The sequence below is a fragment of the Fopius arisanus genome, unplaced genomic scaffold, assembly GCF_000806365.1.
Source record: "Fopius arisanus strain USDA-PBARC FA_bdor unplaced genomic scaffold, ASM80636v1 scaffold00051, whole genome shotgun sequence".
In the NCBI taxonomy this organism is placed as follows: domain Eukaryota; kingdom Metazoa; phylum Arthropoda; class Insecta; order Hymenoptera; family Braconidae; genus Fopius; species Fopius arisanus.
This window is the reverse complement of record NW_011887790.1, coordinates 896200-919984: the sequence shown is the minus strand read 5'-3', so window position 1 is coordinate 919984 and position 23785 is coordinate 896200. Positions and strand designations below refer to the sequence as shown.

The following is a 23785-nucleotide window of genomic DNA, read 5'->3' as shown; positions in this document are numbered from 1 at the left end:
GAACGCAGGGAAATTATTAAATAATATGAGGATGCGAAAACAGTATATTTTTTTGCGTCAATCCGATTAACAATTTCGAATATCCTTCAACCACTCACCCGTCGTGAAAATTTGATAACTGAAAAGTCAAGGAGGGATTTTAAATAAAAATCTTAGTAATACTTAATTATCCTCGAATCTTCATGAATGTCAAAAATTCTTTATTTTTATTTATATAAATTATAATATATATTTCTTGCATTTAGGGTGAAGGACGGGAGTAAACACATAATTAAATAGACAAGTGTCGAAATTATTGTTTTCGCAGATGTTCTATACCTTTTGGTAGTATTACTCGGAAAACAGCAATTCACACGTGTAGATTTAGTCGTTTCCATTGTCATAGGACAGGGGGGCGCAATGAACGTGCGATGTGTGATGTCATTCTGTAATTACAAAAATTCACTACCGCCCGACAAAAAAGTTTGAGTCGAATAAAATTGATTTTCCAATTCATCAATTATCTCCAAAATGAGACGTTGTGCGAAAAAAATGCATTGTGACAATGGCTAATATCACTTTTTATTCAAATGATTTAATAATCTAATTTTTATATTAATTCAAGCAGTCTTACCCCATTCCCAACTGGTATTACACATTTAATAGAGTAAATACAGGTGGCAATGTTGGTGATCTTATTAATACCTCTGATAAAAAATATAACCAGTGTTATTAAAGGAATAATTTCCACTACACTATCAATGGATCGTCCCTGATAATATTCTGCCTGATTCGTCATTTCTGTGATTTTTTTATTCTCGCGGAAGACTCGAAATATGAGAAAACTTCATAAATTGTATCGATGTTCTTGAAATCTACTCACAATGATCCGCATCTACTTTCATCAATACTCTCAATTAAATAAATGAATATAAATGGTTTTATTCGAATGTCACGTAAGAATAAACGGCACTGCACGAGAATACTCATTCAGAATCATTCAAATATTTTCGACAATAAAATGTACATCTAGAATAATGAGTTAATGAACAATTTCAGTCGTCTCTGTATGGTACAGCGGCATTTAATGGGCTCGTACAAATTCTCATTAACTTGACTAACAGAAATTGCGCTAAGAGCAAAACAACTATCACTCAAGATTTCATTACAAAACTAGTCCTAATGATTTGTTTTTTTTTTTTCTTCGAACACTCGATGAATGGTTTTTGACATTCGATTATTTTGCTATAAATATTGTTGGTTAATTCTTAGTTATGAAGTAATCATTCTAACTTAATGATCAAAGGAAAAAAGAGAAATCGAAATACATCCACTTTGCTTTGTTGGATTATCCCAAATATATTTACCCAATGAATAATAACACTATACAATGACAATTGGGTAGAAAATTAATGAAATACCTTTTTTATTATTATTGGAAAAATGATTTCGATTTCGATACAAATTTCACGGTTAATGGAATGGCATTGCAATTGTTTGATACATTTCGGGGTTCTCATTTGGTTTTGAGTTTTAAAGATGTTTCTTCCCATCTAATGGGGAGATAGAACATTCATTTTAATCAATTATTATAATTCAAAATCTCACTAAGCTTATCGTATCGCTGAAATTTCGTCCATGTGCCTGGTTTGTTCCATTAGACAGATGCTTCTTTCCAATACACGTGTAATTCATTGATTACCAATTCTTTCAAATTCTGAACCGATTTGGCAGAGTATTTTGAAAATAACGTCTGAAAACGTTTGAGGGGATTGACCAAGAGACTTTCAACAGATTCCTTATGGAAAATTTTGTGGTCGATAACAGTCTCTTGATGTTCTCTTGTGAATTAGATTGATACACAGGCATTAGAGAAATAATCGGTACAGAATTTCTGGTAATACTATCGCGATTCTTCCCAAAATTTTGATACAGAATCCAGTAATTAACGTAGCAATATTCTCTTTGATGTAAATTGAATACTTTTAAATTCATCTTCTATATTATTCATCTCATTAAGTTTCGGTGAACGTCATTCATTCAATCGTTCTATATCCCCTTGATATCAATTGTTAAAGACTAAATATTTTCCAACCATCTTAATAACTCGGTATTACTTGATTTTAATTAAAGCCCTAACATCTACCAATGGAAAAACAATATTATCATTGAATAATTTTCATCTTCAGTACGTAATTCCTCAATTTTAATGACCAGAGGAATTCCAAAAAAGCAACAAGAATAGTTTTTACATCACACATATCCTCAATTCAACATTAAATCGTCCGTGTGTTTTATACTTCAAATTAGAATTCTCAAATATTTATTCTGTTAGAAAAAGAAAGATATAATATGCCCTCATTCGCTTAAAACCTCAAACCTCAAATACTTTAAACTCATATATACAAAGCAATTGAACATTAGATTCTAATCATTACAGTCCCCGAAGAAGTGTGATGATACTTAAAACTCTCTAAACTGTTACATCTAAATAATTTATTAAGGAAAGTTAAAGTAAATCCCAAGAATATAAAAAATGTATTCATAACCATTATTCAGGAATTTTGGATTCAATAAATCATGGAATCAATGAGCCCCACAGACTATTGTTAAGACAAAAAAAAATGAAACCTGCCAATTCGAGAGGAAGAAAATTTTCTCAATATCATAAAAAAAGAGTTGCGTCTATTTTACAATAAAAAGCTTATATTTTTATCAACTTTATCGATGAATATAGTAACAAATTTTACATTTTATTTCCGCCTTGTGTGTATTTTCGCTTTATAGCATTCTTTCATTTTTGTTTTATTTCCTTTTTTGGTACCTCATTTATAATAAACTTCGAGAGCGCTGTACAACGAAGAATTGAAAGTATCATCTCGATAAGACATTTATGGCTCGTTGTTGAACGGTGGATTGTGTGAATAGAAACCCCCCTCCACCCTACATTTTCCTTTACCACAGGCCGTCGACCCATTCTACACATAACTGAAACGCCATTGTACATTAGATTCACATTCCTTCACGTTCATTTAGTTTGCACAGGGCAGGCAAATGTGCCACATCAACCTCTCTGCATGTGTATTGTAGCTAACTCCTCGATTGAGGTTGACATAAAATTGCTTACTGCCTTTTGCCATTTTTGTTATAATTTTTGTTTTCTTGCATTTAGCTTTTTTTCTTGTTTTTTTTTTCATTCTTTTTTTTTAATAGATAAAACCTGTTGTCTTTTAGATTTTACGAAATCCACGATTAATGGAGAGGACTAACTAATAGTTCATAATTTGTGATTACTAGTTAACCATGTAAGGCCCTCGTAGAGTCCATCACCAGTCGTTGCGCACGATGGTTGAACGTACCAATTTCTGTCTCGTATTCTTGTTAATCCAAGTTTTTCTTGTATCTCGTGTGGTTTCATAGCTGAGGAAAACCAATTCCTTCATTAGTCACGCATCTTCAATATAAATAAGAAGTGGTAAAACGATAAAACTGATACATATCATTTAAAGCTTTTCATTGTGGTCCGACCAAAATAATTCGTGATCAGATATGAAGTGATTCAAAAGAAAAGTTTGAAAAAAGAAAAATGTTCCACAAGGCCGTGAAAACAATCGCCGGATAATCCTGGCTACAAACCATTCATTCATAACAATGGATCACTAGCCTACGCTTGACCTTGGTGAGATTATAGAATCGAGTTGATGAGTATTTGGTTAATTTTTCAAGGGTAGGTAATGTATAATAGAGCATCTGGAGATTTTTTTTCAAATATAACTCCCAAGTCTGGACAAGATTATGATAATGATAAGAATCTTTCTTCTAAAAAAAATGTGGCATTAAAGGATGAGATCATGTCACTTATGTATTATTGTTTTTCCACTTGGTTGAAATTTAATATGTGTTGACATCGTCTTACCGTCAGGAAGATCTTGTTTATTAGCAAATATTAAAATAATAGCATCTCGCATCTCTCTGTCATTAATGATTCGGTGTAATTCCTGGCGTGCCTCATCAATTCTGTCCCGATCAGCGCAGTCAACTACAAATATAAGTCCTTGAGTACCAGTGTAGTAATGACGCCACAACGGACGTATTTTATCTTGCCCGCCCACGTCCTATGGATAAATTTCAATTGTTATATTCTTTTATCATTATAAACTTCGACCCAAACTCATGGGGTGAAACTTCATCGCCACTTTAATTGATTTCAACTAAGTACTCACCCAGACATTGAATTTAACGTTTTTATACGTTACAGTCTCTACATTAAATCCTACAGTGGGTATTGTTGTGACAGATTGTCCCAATTTTAATTTATACAGTATAGCTGATGAATTATTATTAAGGAAATTATTATTTCACGCCATTCAATGCACCTTTTCTATTTGAAAAATGTTATATCATATTGCGAAGATATTCTTAAGATAAGACTACGATGTTAAAAAATTATGAAGAACATTACGCGATAAATGCTGAATGAATAGACAGGATGATCTAAATTGTATAACATCACTGATAATGACCAATTATCTAATCACATTTCTCAAGATTGAGTTTAGTGTGGTATACTATTGGTCCATATTGTGGAAAAGTTTTCTCTGCTGAAAGAGAGGTAAGTTGATTTTTTTTCTATGGCATCTCCGAGTGGGCATAGCAATCTTTCCCACCATGAGAAAAGAAAAATAATAAGCGCTTCAGTTAAAAAATATTTATCTCATTAGTACTCGAAGTACATTTTAAAAATCTTGCACATGCTGAAGATGCAAATGCTCTGATGATACATTTTTGATAACATATCTGCCTCTGAACGATTAATTCGCTGCATCAGTAACACATTCAATCGTTTAACAGAAAAGGATACTCGTTTTCCCAGCTGCATCGAGTCCCAACATGAGAATCCGCATCTCCTTATTGCCAAATATCTTCGACAAAAGTTTGCCCATCTTGATGGCCCACTAATTCCGTCGTAATCTGTACCTGAATACAAATGACTAATGATTGCTCAACAATAAACTTACCACAAATGATTCAATAACAAACAGAGACACCATGAAGATATAAAAACATTACTGCACATGCTCCCATAACTCTACTATTACAACCCGGATAGCTGTACATAATCGTACATAAAAGTAATAAATCATTGTTTAAAATCTCCTAAACTACACGAATATCATATGACTAATCTATTTCCTCTCGATCCTCCCCAATAATAAACTGTAACTGCATGAACAATTAGAGATATACAATCTCCAACATTGAAATAAGACAGCGTTCGTAACTCGAGACAGTTAATTAATAAGTTAACCCCTTTTAAAATGAATGCATAAATGGGAGGAATCTCCTTGAATTTTTATTTTATCATCGAAAAGGTTAAGTAAAATGTGGAGCATCGCATTGACAAAATCACCCAACTCCCTCATTCCAATGACACAGAAGAAGGCCAAAACTAGTCAAATAATGTTCACGCCAAGTTCATTTAATTAATTAACAACGTCGGAAGGCTGTACCCAAACGGATATTGTAACTGTTTTTTAACTGATACGAAAGATGTCTATTACCCACAGTTCATAACCTTTCTACATCACGTTTTATTTCTCAACACTTGACCCTTTCCCTTGGATATTTCCAAGTAACAAACGATTGGAATATAATTGGAGTATCACCGGCTGACTAAAACACATACTCACCAAAAAGCATCTACACCGTAGCAATAATTTATCATCAACAAACGGGTACATCACAACACATCATATTCACAATCATTTATGCCATTCAATGCCCATTATACCCACTAAAACACCCACCCAACCCAATCCAACACACAAGCATAAAAAGCTATGCTAGCTCCGCTGGGACGTTTGTGGTAGCGACTGGTACCTCCAATTTACAATGTTGCCAAATTTTAAGCTTCCATTCTATTCTCAAAATTTCCCTTTTGAATGAATCTGTTTTGCTTCATTTATTTTTGAATAATCCATGGAAGAATTTTTTAATTCCTTGGAATTGGATTTAAAAAACAGTATTAGAGGTAATTATGAAGTCAAAGAGTATTTAAAGGAGACACTTGTTTTTATTTCTATCCTAGTTGTAATTAAGTAAATATCGTTTCTCGACGTTTTGACGATCAGATCTTAACTTCTTTAATTTATTCAGTAGGATCTGCTGAACGAAGGAATTACGAGAAATACTTTTTTTTTCAATAAATAAACCTCTGAGTTTTCCTCTGAAATCATTAGCTATGGAGCAATTTGCCAATGTACACTGAGGAAAAAATACATTTTTTCAGAAGACTAAATGATTTCAAAGAATTATTCGTATTCACTGAATCGATCGTGATTTAATTTAAACCACGAGAATAGTGCATTCGAAAATGATTATATCCACATATTTTATTTATTTACAAATAAAAAACATTTTTTTTAATACAATGAAGTCGTGACATCACAATAACATCGATATTCGTTATTTGAATGAAAATTCAATAATTTTATATCCATAATCCAATTTTCTACAAGATTTTACAATTAATTCATAATAATCAATAGGTTGAATTCTATATTTTTTCGACAATTGAAATAATTATTTTCTCTATAATTTTTTTTTGTTATGAACAATAAAAAGGTATACATCTCCAACTGATTGAAATAATTTATAATTAATAGCCGTAAAAGGCGTGATGGCAAGGATGACTGATGGTAGAAATTATATGTAGAATTGTGATGCAATAACATTAATTAAAAATAATTCATTCTCCATCCACTCGATAACCGTTTTATCACCGAAATTGAGCGATTGTTTTTCCTTTCACTTTTCATTTTATACGAACGAAATGATAAAAATACCTGTTCAGTAATAACTGTGTGGATCAGTAAGGAGTGAATAATCTCGTACAGAAAGCACAGAAATAAATATAAAAAACTGATGATTGATGGAAGAAGATATACTTTTAGGTAGGCGATTCTAGAAGAAATCATGTGATGTTGATTATTCAGTTGAATAGAACTGAATTTGGATCCTCGTCATCGAGTTGCTTGACATGTCGCAGGACGTCTTTCTTTGTTATTACTCCCAACAATCGACTGTGAAGAAAAAATACCAATAAAATTATACAGCACTTGAATTAAATCTAAGAACTTCGTAAAATCTCATCTCAGTGAATAAAAGAATAAATAATCTTACCCATTATGAGTAACGAGTGTTTGCCTCAGTCCCAACTTCCTAAACATATCAACAACAGTTTCCATTGGCGTCTGATCGGTAATTGTAATAGGAGCCATATCGAGTATTTTCTTCAACTTCAGCGGAGGCGGAGAATGCACTTGTAAATTATTCCCACTGGTAAATATAACAAGAGATTGTCTCGTTATGCCCTCAATCATGCGTTTAGCATTTGCAATGGCGAGATTCAAATCACGTCTCAATACAAATCCAACGAGATACTGAGACTCTTTTGAGACAATAACTGGGAAGCCATTATGTTCGGTATCTTTGAGGAGATTTTCAACATCTTCGACTGTCATGGAGTCTTGAGTAAGAACGTGGAGAGCTTCGTTACGCCTGTGAAAATATATATCATAGTTAAACTTTCAATTTAACTTTACACCCTTCTTCCTAAACTATTTCATTACTAAACTCCATTACTATAAAAATAGCCAATCATACAAAATTATGTATGCAACGTTATAAAAAAAATCATTAACATACGAATGAACTACAAAATTCGAAAAAACAATCATGAAGGTCTATAAATAACATTACGAGTTGATAAGATATCCTGAAAACCTGAGTAATATTTCTACGAAACTTCAACGAGCCGCATTGCACAGCTCCTAAGATTAATTAAGTGAGACCCATGATGATCATTCTCAAGATACTCATTAAATCATTAAAAATTTTATCTACAACTCTCATCCATTTACGTCACTCCTTAATTAACCCGAATATTTATTCCCAAATACTTCCCCGCCTATTAGATACTCATTCAAGTAAGAATTCAGTGAAGGTAAAGAGTCTTGACATTTTAATTAGTCGTGGAAAGATAAAATGATGATAAAATCCAGTAAGTAGAACATCTTACTTGGGTTGCATAACATCAGCTGCAAGTGTCGTATGTTGGAACTCTTCTTTACTATCCAGAAAAGGATATCCATTGAGGCCTATGTGAGCATCATAGACTCCTTGTTTCCCGAGAGCATCGCCAACCCATTTACTAGCCATAGCAGCAGCCATGAGTGGTACGATGTATCTGACACCTCCAGTCAATTCAAACATGATAACAACCAAAGAAACCGTCATCCTCGTAACTCCCCCAAGGACTGCAGCTGCTCCCACCATTGCATACAACCCTGGAGTAATACAATCAGTTCCAATCGTACATTCCTCACTGAACATCCGAATATGCGGATAATTATATGCAAGTTGCTCCATTCCAATGCCAACAATTCTTCCAACAATAGCTCCCAAACAAAGCGATGGAATGAATAGTCCACATGGAACTTTTATGCCAAAAGTAAAGATCGTCATGACTAGTTTGAGAATGAGCGTCATTACAAGCAGCCAAACAGCTTTGTAAACGCCAGCTTCAGCTCCTGCAGTCTCAATTGTTACATTGACATTTGAGAAATTTCTATTATAATCACATAACATGTCGCCATTTGCCACCCCACACTTTCGGAATAGAAGGTATATCAGTTGACTCGTGCTCATTCTCGTGTAGGGATTTGGATATGCTATTACAGCTGTGATTACTGTTACGACAAGAACCTCAATTACTGGATACTGTCCCAATTTCGATGTCTTTCGGTACCGACACCAGTATAAATTCGCTTTAATAAATAACGTTGCAATAACTCCCTGCGGAATAATGACAAAATATTTTGTTTCGGATTATCAATTATGGATTTTTTGTAAGTACGAAAACTAATTGAGAGAATTCCCGAGAACGAAGAGGTTTAGAGGTACTTATGAGGATATTCTATTCCCCTGAAACCTCATCATTCCGAAGATACTTGCAAGGCAAGTAATTGCAGTCTCGTTTCATTATTTTATGGCACATTGATTTCATTAAATAATGCTCAGTAATTACCCCAATTATTCCAAGCATTACGAAGGGAATTAACTCGAAGAATATCCAGGGTTTATTGTATTCCACATAAAACAATACTGAGTGCTCATTTCCGAAGGGATTGATGGAACGTAACACGAAGGCTGCTATCAAGGCACAGAAGAATGATCGCCACAGTGTTTTCAAAGGAAAGTAGTAACTGACCTGTAACAAATAATTTTTTCTACATATACTCTTCATAAGTCACATGAATATTTTATGGAGATTTTTCGGGACAGTATAAAAAAAGTATCATGACAGTTTTATTTTGATGATTATTTTCTCCGTTCCAATTTCAACCAATACAATGGCATCATTCGATCTAGCTACTCGAAATTTAATTCTGATATTCAGAAAATGTTGGTAAAATCAATTAAATAATTGACTTACGTAATTAATTGATTAAATGTTCCGAAAATATCGATAAAATGAATTAACTAAATTGTCAACCCTCAATTTTGATTTTTTACATATGAACCTTGTCGCCTGGTGCAATTCTATTGGCTGAAATTTGAATGAAAAAATCATCGCCCGAATACATATCTCATATCAGACCGATTGGGAAATATTTGATAATTTCGAAGCTCCAGTGGTATTATAAAATATAATTGGGTTACCTCTTCTAAACTGAAAAGAACACCTCCAATTGGGGCTCCAAAAGCCACAGAGACTCCAGCAGCAGCCGCAGCTGACAAAATCTCCCTCTTCTTAGCTTCATTCCTACCATATTTTGGGAATAAATACGAGAATATATTTCCAATGCAACATGCAATGTGCACCATGGGCCCCTCCTTTCCAAGACTCAATCCAGCTGATACCGAAAGTATCAATCCAACGGATTTTATTATCAGAGTCCATTTCCCCAGGTATCCGCGTATAATAAATCCACTTAAAATTGTTTTTATCTGAAAACAAAACAAAAGTCAGTGCTTGGGATGAATGCAAAAAAAAAACGTTGCCTTTTCAAAAAAACAAATTAATGATTCGCCACCGATGTTCACGGAATATTTACCTCAGGAATACCAGAACCGCATGCATAAGGGGCAAACATCCTGACAAGAGCTGCCGACAAGGAAGCGAATAATAAAGCCCAGGCGATATAAAACATATAGGAGACGATATAAGCTCCAGCTCCAGTCTTGGACTGTCCAAAAACTTCAGGCCAGTTAAGCCACTGGGAGCAATTTTCCCCATCAAAGGTTGTTTCATTATAACTCCAGCAGCACTGCTCCTTATTGAGCCAAAATGCCTCTGGACAAATCCCGAATTTCAGATCTGTCATCCACGATGCTCCAATATCGATAATACCGGCTGCAGCACCGGTAAATAAACCAACTAGTAGCACACACAACCATCCCGACCATGCGTCGTGTGCGCCCTTAACAAGATCCCAGATAGAATCGTGTTTCTTCTTCAGGATGTAACGGTGTCTCATACGATCCCTCGCAATATCACGCTGCCAATCGATTGTGTGGAAATCTTCATACTGTCCGATTCCTGGGATGTCATCTGCATCTGCTGAAACTGTTTCATTCTTTTTTTCATTTCACGATTCTCCTGGAGAGCCTTGGAATAATTCATTTATAGAAGAACTATTTATTATTATTATATCAGATAGGTAGCGATTTATCTCCTGAATGAATAACTGACGTGGTTTTTATTTTCTGCTGTTCATTTTTTAATTTTCATTTGTGATAGGGATAGTTCTTCAGTATAATTATATGATCATTTCAGTTATCGATATTTTTAACATTTTTTGTTCTACATATTTAATATAATTCTTCATAGTTGAACGACTCATTTATATGGAAAGAATGCTTCCCGAATTCCACACAGCGGGAATTAATTCACTGCGATGATTTATTGCGGCAAGAGCGAAAAATTATGGTATATTAAAATATTATTCTATATCAGCTCATGAAATATGGTTTGGATATTAAATGTACAATTGTTTCAGAAATTTCATTTGTACTTTAAATTATTTCAGTGGTAATCGATTTAACGTCGATTTTATAAATAAATTATTTATTTATTTAGTTTTGTAGTATCTAGGATACTCGGGGCAATACAAAAAAATTTTCTTCTTGTCCCGCGTGTCTTTCTTTATTTGACTATTTTTTTAAACTTCAAAATTGAAAAAAAAAATGTCAAAAAAATACGTCTTCAAATTTGTTAATTCAAATTTGTTAATTTTTGTCAAATTCAGTTGATTCATTTATATCCTCCTTATTTTATGTAAAAAAAATAGAGATAAACTCACAATGTGAAGCTGCATCGTCTAGTCGAACACTTCTCTCCAAATACGCATTGTTTCCCGCATGGGAAGCGTGATGAGTATTTTCCAACATATCTTCGTCGCTGCTGAGACTTCCACGACCTACTGCATTACTCCTCAGTCGTGTGTCACCATGACCATTCAGGCCATTAGTCGTCTAATAAATATTTCAAAAACTCCAATCAATCTGTTTAATCCCTTCTAAACTACAAGCATCAGAATTCATTGAGTTAATAAGCTCAGCTCATGCAGAATTAAATAATTTTCGTGCGATGAACCAAGAGAACGTGTAGAGGGTCAATAAATATGATTCAACACAAATCATTGATCAATACTACTGAATTAATTGAAAGTAATATGTAATGTGAACATATTTCAAAGCTATCTCAGGTATACAGAACTTTAATAACTGTTATTCTTACTTCTGGTAGCAACCGCTCGCTGCTGAGATTTGCAACGTTCGAGCGGTTTCCGGTATACTTAAATTCAAGATACGTGATGTTACGTTTGTTATATACTTTTCTTATAAGTTAATTGTAGCACTGATAGGCAGATCATTCGATTGTGAGATAATTTATCTTCTAAACTTTCGATTTTTGATTGCTTATTTTCCATTCACCTATGCACCTCTCATAAATCCTTCATAAATGTTCTGAAATTGGTTCCATAAGTACACTGAGGAGGTAAATATTATTGCGAGAATCTACAAAGATTATAATTACAGAGACAAGCCAAAGGGAGTATTACAGCGGCGCGAGAAAAGTACAGAAGCGGTGAAAAGATTCAAATTAGACTGAGAATTTTGGCTATTTATGCGTTTTTATTTTTTTTTTATCGTGGAGAACTCTTCATGGCTGATAAACATTTCCTTATACATTGTCCGTTATCTTATTTATAGCCGAGATAATTCAAAAATTGAAATAATAATTACTTCGTCAATCCTTTCACTATCCGAAGAGACTTTATTTTGGAAACAAAAAATAACAAAAATAATTTCGTTTACTTTCTGAAATGTTTTACAAAATTAAAATTGCCCAAAAATCCATTGATTGAAGAGAAATATTTTCATTTGAAAAATCGCATTTTGTTAATAGATTCCTCTGACGATTATTCTTTTTTTTTAATTTCGAATTTTTATGAGAGTTATCGCGATGATTTTCCGCGAAATGTAAGGGCAAATTTTCGGGAACCACTAGAGGGAAGATCAACAACATTAAAAAACTGATAACTTCTCCCAAGTACATGGATATTTGGCAAACAATTTTTTCGTTTTCTGCACTTTTGTTCAGTCACTTATAATGAAAATAATTTAACAATTCTTATTATTTTGGCTCTAACACCGGCTTCCTACGATATCGCTCGATAACAAATGAAATAATGTACAATGTTTCTATAAATTTATGATCTCATGCCTACCTGCGAAGGTGATACTGAGTTGTAATTGGTGCCAGTTGCACTATGAGCAGGGACATTAAGTGACGGCGATGATGTACCTTTCAATGGAAACCTCTCCATGGCATTGCGTTGATCTATGTTCACAATTACACCAATAATTTCCCTTTTTCACTTGAATTATTACACAAATAACTTCATTACAAATCACCAAAAAATACTTGTTCTCTCGCAACTAGAAATTCAAACAATACCTACGAATAACTACTACCTACTGAACCACATGACAGCAACGATCGTTGCTCCATGAAGATTACTTAATCCAGATCAACCGAATGGCTTTACATATTTTCAATTTGCGTGATGGTATTGAATCAAATACGTGACTAGATCTTCTGCACGTCCCCTTAGATAACGCGAGCGGTAGGTAACGTATGTTAAACAGCATTTGACATTAAATATGACGCAGGTGCTAATCTTTTAGAGAATGATCAAGTGTTTTATGACTTATAACGAGACAATAAATGATAGCACTTGTCGATGGGTGGAAATGTATATCCAAGCAGCTGATTACTGAAATGACACATGGAACAAGTCTGATTGATTGATAAGGGGGAGGGGGCGGTTCAGAGGGGGAGGGGGAGAGGAATTAGATGTTCGATGATAATTAAATGGAATAACTCAGTTGTAATCCACTGATCGGCGATTAAATGAGAATGACGTGAAATTCATTTACCATTTCTAATGTGCAATTGCCTTGAAAATCCGTAATGCCAACTGAACACATTCGTCAGTCCTCAAGAGATTGTGGAATGTCCGTCCCCTGTGGCCACTGAACTTCAATGTCCCATTGTAACTTTTTGTGCGAAGGCGTTATTACTTCAATTTTTTATGTTTGTTTCTTCTGGTTACATCCAGGATTATTAAAACGTAATCAGATCCTGCAATTGGCTACCAATGCCAGTGTCAAAACGCCTAGCACACAGCACACAATGCATGTGAAATGCAGGGTCATGTGATATACAATTGGACATACAGCTTGGATTTGTATTATTTTCGATTGTCGATGTAGTTGTGAGGAAAAATGGAGTTTGGTGCAAAAAGGATTGACTAAAGTAGAGGCTCAGTTCTGGTGGTGTGAGTGACCCCAAAGGCATTGTAGTACCTCACCCCAAGAGAGAGCGGGCGCCACATGCTCCCCTGATACTTTTTCAAAAATTTTGAATTTTCACATTTCAGTGAATACCTCCTCGATTTTCATGTTCCCCTTATACTTTTTCAAAAATTTTTAATTTTCAAATTTCCGTGAATACCTCCTCGATTTTCATAAAATTTTTTTTTTTATACTATCGTTGAAGTCATTGAAGTATGTTCAGTCGATCTTTAAGATTTCTCCAGTACCTTCTAGCTGATCGAGTCAAATAACTTGATTAAAAGTAATTTGTTTGGAAGGTTCGCTAATTATTGCAATTATCCAATGCTTTTGGGCATTTAAAATCGAAGGGTTGATTTTTCATCACTTTTGTTTTTTATGAGAAATAGAAATTTTAGTTGCGAAACATTTTGACATACACCACAGTCACCTTCCTCCATGGTGTCTGTGCTCTTCAGTATCTGACTGGTTTGGCTCAATCTTTGACGAATAGTATTTTCAATCCCATTCTAGGAAATCTGTGCAAACCAGTAAAACAAAATGCCGAAGAATAAGGGTAATTGAAATAAAATTTCCTTAACTGTTATATATTCTAATGGATTTACCCAAAATCCCGAAATGTGCTATCCATTGGCATCACTGTGAAAATATGGTTAGGTTTAACCAATCTGTCTTGATTCGCGGAAAATGGAGTGTCCTTCGATTTTTTCCTGGCAATAGCATACAGCAGAATAAGTTTTTAGATTTCCTCCAGTTTTAAAGGATTTTTATTTGTTCGGCAGGAAAGGGAGGTAAAAATCGTAGGAGAGGAAAGAATGAAAACGAAACTGAGAAACGAGAGTTGGTCTTCAAAGAAGATGGACAGGGTAATCCATTATTTCACAATTCATTTTTCTAGTCAAATAGAGAACTAAACTGACAAAAAAACCTTGATATTTCTTTGGCATGTATTAACGAACCAAAATCATAATTTCGTATTTTAAATGGTCGATCCTTGCATTTTTCGTTTATTTTTGTCTTTCTTTATCCTTTATTCTTTTATATGCATTCAATATTCACACAAAGAAATTTTTTTTCTCCATTTATCCATGAATTAACGATTTTTTTACTGCAACATATTATTTTCATTGAAGAGAGACAAGTAAAAGGAAAGGTATTTTACAGGACTAATCAAAAATTTTGTTATTTAGAATATGCTCAAGTTACGAAAATGCTGGGCAACGGTAGGCTTGAGGCAATGTGCTTCGACGGAGTGAAACGATTGTGTCACATACGCGGGAAACTGCGTAAGAAAGTGTGGATTAATCAAGGAGACATTATTCTGATCGGTCTTCGTGATTACCAAGATGCCAAGGCCGATGTTATCCTGAAGTACACCTCCGACGAAGCGAGAAATCTCAAGACATACGGAGAGTTCCCAGAAACTGGTGAAAATACTTTCTACATCGATTACGATGTTCCTTTATTCGATTATCACTCAGTCCTGCAATTTTGCTGGTACTCAGGCGTATATTTCCGCATTTTTAACGCACGAGTCTACTACTCCCTCTTATCAATATTTGATAAGATCAATGAAATGTCGAGTTCATTCAATTCTTCTAATTTTATATTTCTGTTTTCATTTTTCATATGTTAGTTCGTATCAACGACACAGTTACATTCGTGGAAGATGGATTTGATGAGGATATCGAGTTCGGCGATGAAATTAGTGACGATGATGAGGATGATGTTGACAACGTGAGTATTTGGGTTTTAAATTGTCCTCCGGAAACCACTGCAATGGTAAAAAAAAATAATGATGAAATAGAGGAAAGATCTTTTCAACATTTGTTCCAAATTTCCTGAAAATCTTCATACACAAATAAAAAATCATCCTACCCGACAATAGATATAAAATTCAAAAATTGTAAGAAAACTTGAAAAACTAAATTTTGACTAAAAGATGGCAGAACATCCTTACATGGCAAACGAACTATGAGAACTTTAATGGCTCATCCGCCGAATGATATAATTATCTAAAAAATGTTTCAAATTTTACAGATCTGATGAGCTACAACGCCATAGGGAGAGCAATTGTAGATTAAGAGTTGGTGTCCTCACGCTGGCAAATCGAAATCAATGCTGATGAAAGTAAATAAATGAAATGAACAAGTTATTAATTTGAAATAAATCAATAAAATTCCAACAACACGCGACAAACTTTCAACTCGATAATTCGAGTGTATATGCAATTGTATCGATGAATAAACTACCATGGTCTTTTTTTTTCAATTTGTTTTGTTCTATTCATGCATACTCAATTGAACAATTATATGCATGACAATTGGTAGGGATATGCAATAATTTTTTACTTCATGAGTTGTGCAGAACGTCGTGAAACGAATTCTCGTAAGCAATTCATTTGAAATGTGAAACTAGTGAACGACTTATTGAATTCTGTTAGGATTGTGGCAGGAAATTCAAATCAACGCATGTTAAAAATGAAGTCATTGTCTTAAGACATCAATTTTCGTGTAATCATATTAACAACAATATTTCCGCTTGTAAACATGTTCAGTTGACGTAAGTAATACGCAATGAATTTGAAAAATGAAAATAAATCATAAATCATCACTAACTACCACATTTGCGGTTTTAATTTTTATGAGAAGACCTATTATAATTTGGATGCAGTAAAAAGTAAGTTCTAGAAAGAATTGAATCCACGAATTACTCTAACTGAAAGGGCTTACTAGTAAATTTTTGTTATAATTCAATAAAAACGTCAATTTTTCCTTTAAAAACTTGAAAAAATTCACATTTGTTACTTCAGTTTAGATAGATCAATTTTATTACATTGTATGATAATTTTTTAAGGGCTAATAAAATCAGAGCTACGGCTTTCTGGAAAGAAGACATTGTTACTTTAATTGTCTGCCCGCCTTTATTTCCTTATCCATTTGGTTACGATAAAATACATCTTGTCTCTTGATTGAAACTTATAAAACAAATGATTTGAAATAATTAAACATTAACAGAATTGAACTTACCTACAAAAATCAATGGTAAATAATGTATTACTGAGCTGTAGCGATGGAACTTTTACCCGTGAGACATTAAAATCGCACGAGAGAAAAAATTGCTATCGCCACAGCCCGGACAACAGTTTTTGAATTTGCAAAAAATGCAATGCCAATTCTCAGAGTGGAAATGGTGAGAAGCACTGCAGAGAAATAAAAAATGCAGATTTTTCTACAAGTCTTCCACAAATACCACCATCTCCGTAGACATAAAACCACCGAAATTAATGAATACGCATAATTGAAATGATAGGAGTTATGATTGTGCCTTTGGTCCTTAGGTTAATTGGGCTCTAGGCAAAGTCTATTGAATGCAATTTGTTGAGACATAGGTACAATAATTTATAAATCTTGAATGTGCAGTCATATTTCATCAAATACAATATATTATATATTATTAATAGAATATTCTCAATCTAGAACAGATTTTTTTCTCCATTTATCTTAATTTATTACAATCCTCATATTTCCCATCAATGATTTTCCTAATCATTTAAATATGGATCTCAAATATAGTCTAGAAACTTTCCATAATTCAATCTTTCCAATTATTATGACAACGAAAGCTAATCTTTGCGATAGCCTAAACGTGAGTCTTTATATTATTTCAGCTTTACTGTTTCATGAATTCAGCTATTGGAGATACTTCCCAGTAATTTTTCCTGTCAATATAGTGTTATCTTCTCTATTTTTCATTTCCTCACTAACAAATGTGAGAATGAAGCATGATTGAAAATACTGAATTTCCATCCAATAACATTTTCACTATGATCAATATCATCTTTGCATAAATAAAATAATCGTCTACATTCTGTTATGCATGATCATAGGTATATAATAATTACGCATTTATACCATATTAAGATAAGAAAATAATGATAATATACAATTTAATTGAAAATTCACATGAGAAAATTGTCATCGAATAAGAAATAATTTACATTGTATTATTTTTGCTTGCATGTGACTATACAAGTTTCATTGTCATTCTTAAATTCATGTTTATATTGATGCGATGGAAAATTTCATTCTGATCCTTTTGACATAGCAGTGAAGCGGATTGTTTCTTCTTCTTGTATTGCAATATGCAAGCTCGAAGCTTAAGAGTTACTTTGAAAAAACATTATCATTTTTCATATTTACCAAGCGATGTATTCATTTTCTTTCGTGCAGATGCGGACAGTTCGCTGCACAGTAAGTTATTTCGATAAAGCGAAGGATAATTCAAAGTATTACATCGTTTCTGTGTATTTCAGGCATTCGTTGGATATGCTTGATAGGGAATTCAGGATATAAAGTACAAAGCAAATAGAAGAACAGACCATTTTTCTTGTTTACATTACTTGAATGGTCTTGCGTAGTAATGACTAGTGAAAAACTAGTCATACTGGTTCACAATTATTTATTCAAATATCAATTATTTGAATGTAACTCCAAAAAGCCTCCGAACTTGAAATTTTAACTAAAAATATACCATGGATTCGAAAAATACGGAAGCCTAGGCCATAATTTTTACGCACATGCACTTTTAAAATGGCAAACACAAATTTACAAAATACTGATTAACATCAGAAATTTGAATCTATTGCAAGGAATTCATACTCCTTGGCTACTCCAATTTCGCAAAATAATCTTCAATTTACTTAGTTCATTTTGCTTTCATTATATTTACTGCCCTCTTCTTTCCTCTGTCATAAATTGGTCAACAATCTTTTGCATCGATTCTCGGAGTTCGTCTGATCCAGCTGCCCCTCCAGTTGTTGATGATGCTAGTACTCGTGTCGTTCTTGTTATTCTAGAAATATAATTTTTAATGGTAATTACGCTGAAGATTAATGATCATTAATAATAATTGATAATAGCCATTGTGTCTTATTTTTTCAATGATTCATTCTTCGGTGGAAGCCCCACATAATTCTTACGTATTTTTATTTGCCACTCCACTGTTTTGTGTATTAGGGACAAGTGGAGAAATTTATAATCAAGTCAAGATATAATCCTCAGTAAACAGAATAATAAAGCTGGACTGCTCCTAACCACTCGTGATAAATAATACATATTGTTTTCTCAATACCTTTCATTTGTTACTGGGTCAATTTCCGTCGTTGTCGTCTCGACATAAGATGGTTCGCTCTGTTGCATAAAGTCAGATTCTGCACAACACAAGAACATGATGATACAGTTTACCAATTAAACACTATTTAATCTCTTATAATTTATCATGTAATATTCACATGTTAATATCGCACTTTCTAAATATATACTGATCTGTTGCACAAAGGCAAATATATTACGAAATTCCAAGTATCGAAAGCATAAAAGCAAAAAGTCATACGAAATCCAATGAATTGAATCTCATAGAACTTTTTGTTTTTCATCCTTTGACAAGTTTTCTCTCTCAAATTGTACATCATGCCCAAACAAGGGATAAAGACTAGACATATAAAAAAAAAACAAATCACAACAGTACTATTTATAAATTCTGGCAATACGATAAATTATTAGGCATTTTTTTGTCATTACCGAAATGAATTTTTTCTTTCACTGGTTTTCATAATCATAATCAGTTTACGTGAAGAAAAAAAAAAGTGAATACCCTGAAATTTATTCTTGCGACAATATAATGCCTTTTGAATGACTCGTGCTGTACTTAATTATTGGCTGTGAAGCGCTGAAAAAGCGATGTTATGTATAAAATAAATATGGTATTTGTCTCAACGGTAAAAGAAATTGTTTCAACTGAGTATTACCATTGTATTAAATCAAGTACAGGATTACTTGAATGAATGTAATGACTCTTGTCATCAGCGGAACATTATTAACTATTGCTATTAGTATTGTTAGACGAATTAACTGTTGTCAGTTATTTATTTATTGTCAATCGTAAATGCTCTATCATACTATCATCTCTTAATTGACAGGCGGACATTCATGGTTATTTATAATTAGTTCCAGTTAATTTTTATAAAGTAAATGATCGTGGTTCTTAAATAAACTTATCGTAAATTATAACTAAAGGTGAATATTCGTCTAACAATTCTAACTCATTATGTCCATTACTTATCGCAAATGTGATGGTTGGTCCCTCTACACTTTAGCTTTATCTTGAAATATAATTAATTTGTCAGAGGAGCTATAAGACAATCAAGAGTAACTATTCTAAGTTTTATATATATGAAATCAATACAAACACAGGACTAGGATGATAAGAAATACTACAAAACAGTACGGAACAAAACAAAAAAATAGGAGTTTACATTGGCCTTTAGAACTAACGTGCAACATTACTAATTGTAACTACTCAAAAGATTGGATATTCCAATGTTGGATAAGCTTACTAAAGTGCAAAGTGTGCTACGGAAATGCAACATGCATTATTGAACGCTTGAATACTCACAATATAGTTGTCTTTAGCAAAATCATGCAAAATACTGAAAAAATTGGAAAAAAGCCTGTCATAAAAGTCAACTTGCATTTATATTTACCAACAATTTAATCGCGAAATCTATTATTATCCAGGGAATAAGTTTCCATCGCTACCTAAATTAAAACTGTGCCCTGCTTTATTTCTCCTACATCAGTTATAAAATTATGGTTTAAGAGTATAATCCAAATAGATATTTTGGTAGTGGAGTGGTAAAGAGAGATAACTTGAAAATAAATTTGCAAATATCTCCGCATATTGGAAGAGATTTGAAAAAAATTTTGAAGAGGTCATACTCTCCTTTGGAGCAACTATTTAGGTATAGAGATATTCGCAATATTGTGCGTATATAGTGTGAGTAAATTTTTTCGAGTTGTCATTGTTCATCATTCCTCTACAAAATAGCATGTGGAGAGAAGTAAATATGAGAGAAAAAAGAAAAAAATGGTGTCGATCGTACCCAGATTGCCTCGAATTGTGACTAGGGAGAATGTAGAGTACACGGGGTTCCAGGGCTAAATAAAGTGCAACTACTCCAACTAACACCGCAGTTGCCGCACTCAGCCAGCAAATGTATCTCGAACTACCTTTAGTCTTCCTGTTAGACTTGCTTGAGGTCACGATTGGGCTGCTTTTCATTTCCGAATCCATCAATGAAATGGAATTCTCCTCGGCTAGTGCCAGGTAACAAATTACATGCTCTAATAACTTTTATTTTCTCTGAGAATAGGAAACAATTTATTTCCCATAAACCACGCAGCAACTGAATGGAACATCTAATGAAATTAGTACGGACGAGAGACCGCAGAAGATGATTTGCAGAGCATAGAGATGAAACGAATCTAATCAGCAATGAATTGGTAACACGCAGCAAATTACACGAATTTTAAAATTATTATATTTTTTCTTAAACCTGAGAATTTGTATCAGTCGATGAATTTGTATCAGTGAAAACTGATAATTACAACGTTATAGCGAATGACTGTAACCAAGACTGATTCCAACAGGAAAAAACACCTACGATATATCTCACCACAACCTGGATGTTCCCTGATAGGTAATAGATAAGTAGAGGAAAGGGAATTTTCAACATTACAACAAGCTTAAATTTTCCAATTTTCTCGCACATCAAATACATTTATAATATGATATGATAACATGATTACACAGAATCTCCAAAGCAGGATAGCTCAAAAAACCAATGCAGCCCGGAAAGACATAATATTAAGAGTAATGAATTGAGGCAGAGAGGAGGATGAGAATAGCAGGTAAACCACGTACACACAAAGCTGATCTCTTCTTGGAATTAGCAATTGGCGATATGAAGATATCACAGGGAGTGAGGATTTACTGGAGACGGAGTTTGTTTTAGCGGGACATTTACATCGCTTACTTAGAATTTGTTAGCTGTGATTGCGGTACCTTGGTCGTCCTCTAAAGGTGATAGTTCAGCACCTTCGTGGAGAGCAACATCCGATCCACTTGAGCTGCCCAGTGTTCGTCTTTTGCTTAATGATCGTCTGCGAGCTCGGGGTGAGCCATCACTGTCACTGTCACTTGGCAGTTCGTGACGTGAATCACCATTCTTTGTGAAGGCGATATCGACGGAGCCTGGAGATGTGTCTAATGAGCATTGCACCTGATCCCAATTGTCCTTATCGTGGGATCGCGATGAAGATTCCCAGGAGCTTTTGGTGCTAATAGATCTTACCGTTTCTTTGACACTTGTACATGCACCGCTGTCTTCTTTCGAGGTTGATTTTGGTATTCGTTCGGTTATCATTCTTGTGCTTGTTTCTGTAATACTATTTATTGGATCTGCAAAAGTTCTTGATTCCATGATTTTGTCAATGTCAGCTTGGCTCAAAGACACGGAACTCTCTGATACTATCGATGTCACTGTTCTCGTCACGATAGACGTCTCACCATTATCACCTTCCAATCTTTCTGTTACAACTGATTGTCTGACGAGTGTTTGATCACCATCTTCAACTTTTGATTTTGTGACAATTTCATCCATCCTATCTTTCTCCTTTTTCTCCTTTGCTCTTATCGGTATCTTACTCTTCTGGTTAGATTCTTCAATACTGATATCTAATGGAACGGATGCAAGGGGTTTTGACGATGAGTTCAATGCCTGTGGAATCTTTGATTTTGGACTTTGGGACTTCGGATGATGCGTAGTGGTTTCAAGATGAAGACACAACTCTTTTTTCAATGAAGATGGCTTGGTGGAGTGCTGTGGGTCGGGAACGAATTGCTTTGTCGGAGCAGAAGTAACATGCCTCTCTACAGTCCCATCAATCTCAGCCGAATCATGCCCTGACCCATCCAAAAAGGATACGGACAAGAACAGGAACAAGGGCATAAAGCACATTGATACACACCAAATAAATCTCAAGTTTCTAGCCCAGCTGTAATTATTAGTGGTTGGGATATTCTTTTTTTGTCGACTTTTTTTTTCTCAGTGAGATTATTTTTCTTGAAAATTGGTGAGACCATTCAGATTTTTTGTTAGGGAAACTATGTTAAAATCCATTGACTAGTGACAGTTAGATTTTTCACTTTGGTATTAATATGGTATTGATTAACGTGTTGGGGTGTATACATATTCGTCACTCTACGGGTTCATCAGAGTTGCAAATCAGATTCTTTATCAGTTTCCATGATTTTTATTGTTTTATAAAAAATGGTTTTAGGGCAATATGTGATTTTCAATATTTTTCCAATTGATAGAACGCTGGACGATTTTGCCTCTGATAATTCCGTAAATGAGAATCTATATATACATGAAAATATGAGGTGTTTCAATCACGTGAATGCTCTCCGCTGAAATATTGATATGATCATCCTTTTGTTTCTGTCAGAGTAAAGAGTCACCCCGTCATCTTTCCGATGGTAAACCTCCTCAGTAATAAATAATCCAACCAATAATATGATTTATAGATTGATAGATCGTCATTCACTGGAGGGCATTCATTTATTAGTCAGTGTAGTAAGCCAGCAAGTGCTAACTATGTAAGATAAAGCTAAATATCACTGAGGGTACCAAAAAATTGATGACTTCCTAAATTATTTATTCCATTATCCCTGAACAGTAATCGGTCTCCTCAAATCTATCAATCTAATTGACTATTTTTCGTTGTTGAATTTCATTTTTTAAGTTTACCTGATTTTTCTAGTTGGTTTGCTTCGTCTGCCAAGCTTTGGGCCCGTTTAGCAGCTTCCTCTGTTATATCTGCAAAAACCCAGCAAAATAAGGCGTTAATTTAACATGTCAAATCGTGACGAACATTTAAAGCAGTGAATTTAGAACGATAGTGATTAGGATGATGGTGATGATGGTCCCTGGCATACTTTGGTTCACATGCTTCGCTAGACCATAGGCTTTCCTGTT

General features: G+C 34.0%; 4 protein-coding genes across 19 annotated transcripts in view; 1 reads left to right on the top strand and 3 right to left on the bottom strand.

Annotated features, from left to right (window-relative positions):
* Positions 1-2752: 2752 nt before the first annotated feature.
* Arf51F (ADP-ribosylation factor 6) lies at positions 2753-5786 on the bottom strand. Of its 2 annotated transcripts, none has more exons than XM_011307126.1 (5): positions 5670-5786; positions 4841-4956; positions 4203-4306; positions 3896-4094; positions 2753-3399 (listed from the first exon to the last, which is right to left on the bottom strand). In XM_011307126.1, exons 2-5 carry the CDS (start codon positions 4920-4922, stop codon positions 3257-3259), a joined length of 528 nt encoding a protein of 175 aa, XP_011305428.1. In that variant the 5' UTR covers positions 4923-4956; positions 5670-5786; the 3' UTR covers positions 2753-3256. The 2 variants fall into 2 exon arrangements, with proteins under 2 accessions (XP_011305428.1, XP_011305429.1); XM_011307127.1 differs by lacking the exon at positions 5670-5786 and adding an exon at positions 5545-5637.
* A 783-nt stretch (positions 5787-6569) lies between these two features.
* On the bottom strand, positions 6570-13846 carry ClC-c (chloride channel protein 3). 2 transcript variants are annotated; one of them, XM_011307124.1, is made up of 9 exons: positions 13489-13846; positions 12777-12889; positions 11346-11517; positions 10098-10609; positions 9703-9990; positions 9068-9250; positions 8060-8835; positions 7162-7539; positions 6570-7061 (listed from the first exon to the last, which is right to left on the bottom strand). In XM_011307124.1, the coding sequence occupies exons 2-9, from the start codon at positions 12873-12875 to the stop codon at positions 6971-6973; spliced, it is 2499 nt and encodes an 832-aa protein (XP_011305426.1). In that variant the 5' UTR covers positions 12876-12889; positions 13489-13846; the 3' UTR covers positions 6570-6970. The 2 variants fall into 2 exon arrangements, with proteins under 2 accessions (XP_011305426.1, XP_011305427.1); XM_011307125.1 differs by lacking the exon at positions 12777-12889 and having other exon boundaries at positions 13489-13845.
* Positions 13847-14322: 476 nt separating this feature from the next.
* eIF1A (eukaryotic translation initiation factor 1A) lies at positions 14323-16176 on the top strand. The gene is made up of 5 exons (XM_011307123.1): positions 14323-14461; positions 14688-14771; positions 15096-15332; positions 15542-15642; positions 15946-16176. Exons 1-5 carry the CDS (start codon positions 14446-14448, stop codon positions 15949-15951), a joined length of 444 nt encoding a protein of 147 aa, XP_011305425.1. The 5' UTR covers positions 14323-14445; the 3' UTR covers positions 15952-16176.
* Positions 16177-16805: 629 nt separating this feature from the next.
* The window catches only part of LOC105267930 (ankyrin-3), a 59896-nt gene continuing 52916 nt past the window's right edge, over positions 16806-23785 (bottom strand). For 9 of the 14 annotated variants that reach the window (XM_011307108.1, XM_011307113.1, XM_011307112.1 and 6 more), the window contains 4 exons: positions 23558-23626; positions 21811-22482; positions 20849-21062; positions 19039-19117 (listed from right to left, as the gene is read on the bottom strand). In XM_011307108.1, the coding sequence (XP_011305410.1) occupies positions 19111-19117; positions 20849-21062; positions 21811-22482; positions 23558-23626 (962 nt within the window). In that variant the 3' untranslated portion in view covers positions 19039-19110. Of the gene's footprint in view, positions 18760-19038; positions 19118-20848; positions 21063-21810; positions 22483-23557; positions 23627-23785 lie in introns of those variants that run through there. The other 5 variants (XM_011307117.1, XM_011307122.1, XM_011307115.1 and 2 more) reach the window with 3 other exon arrangements.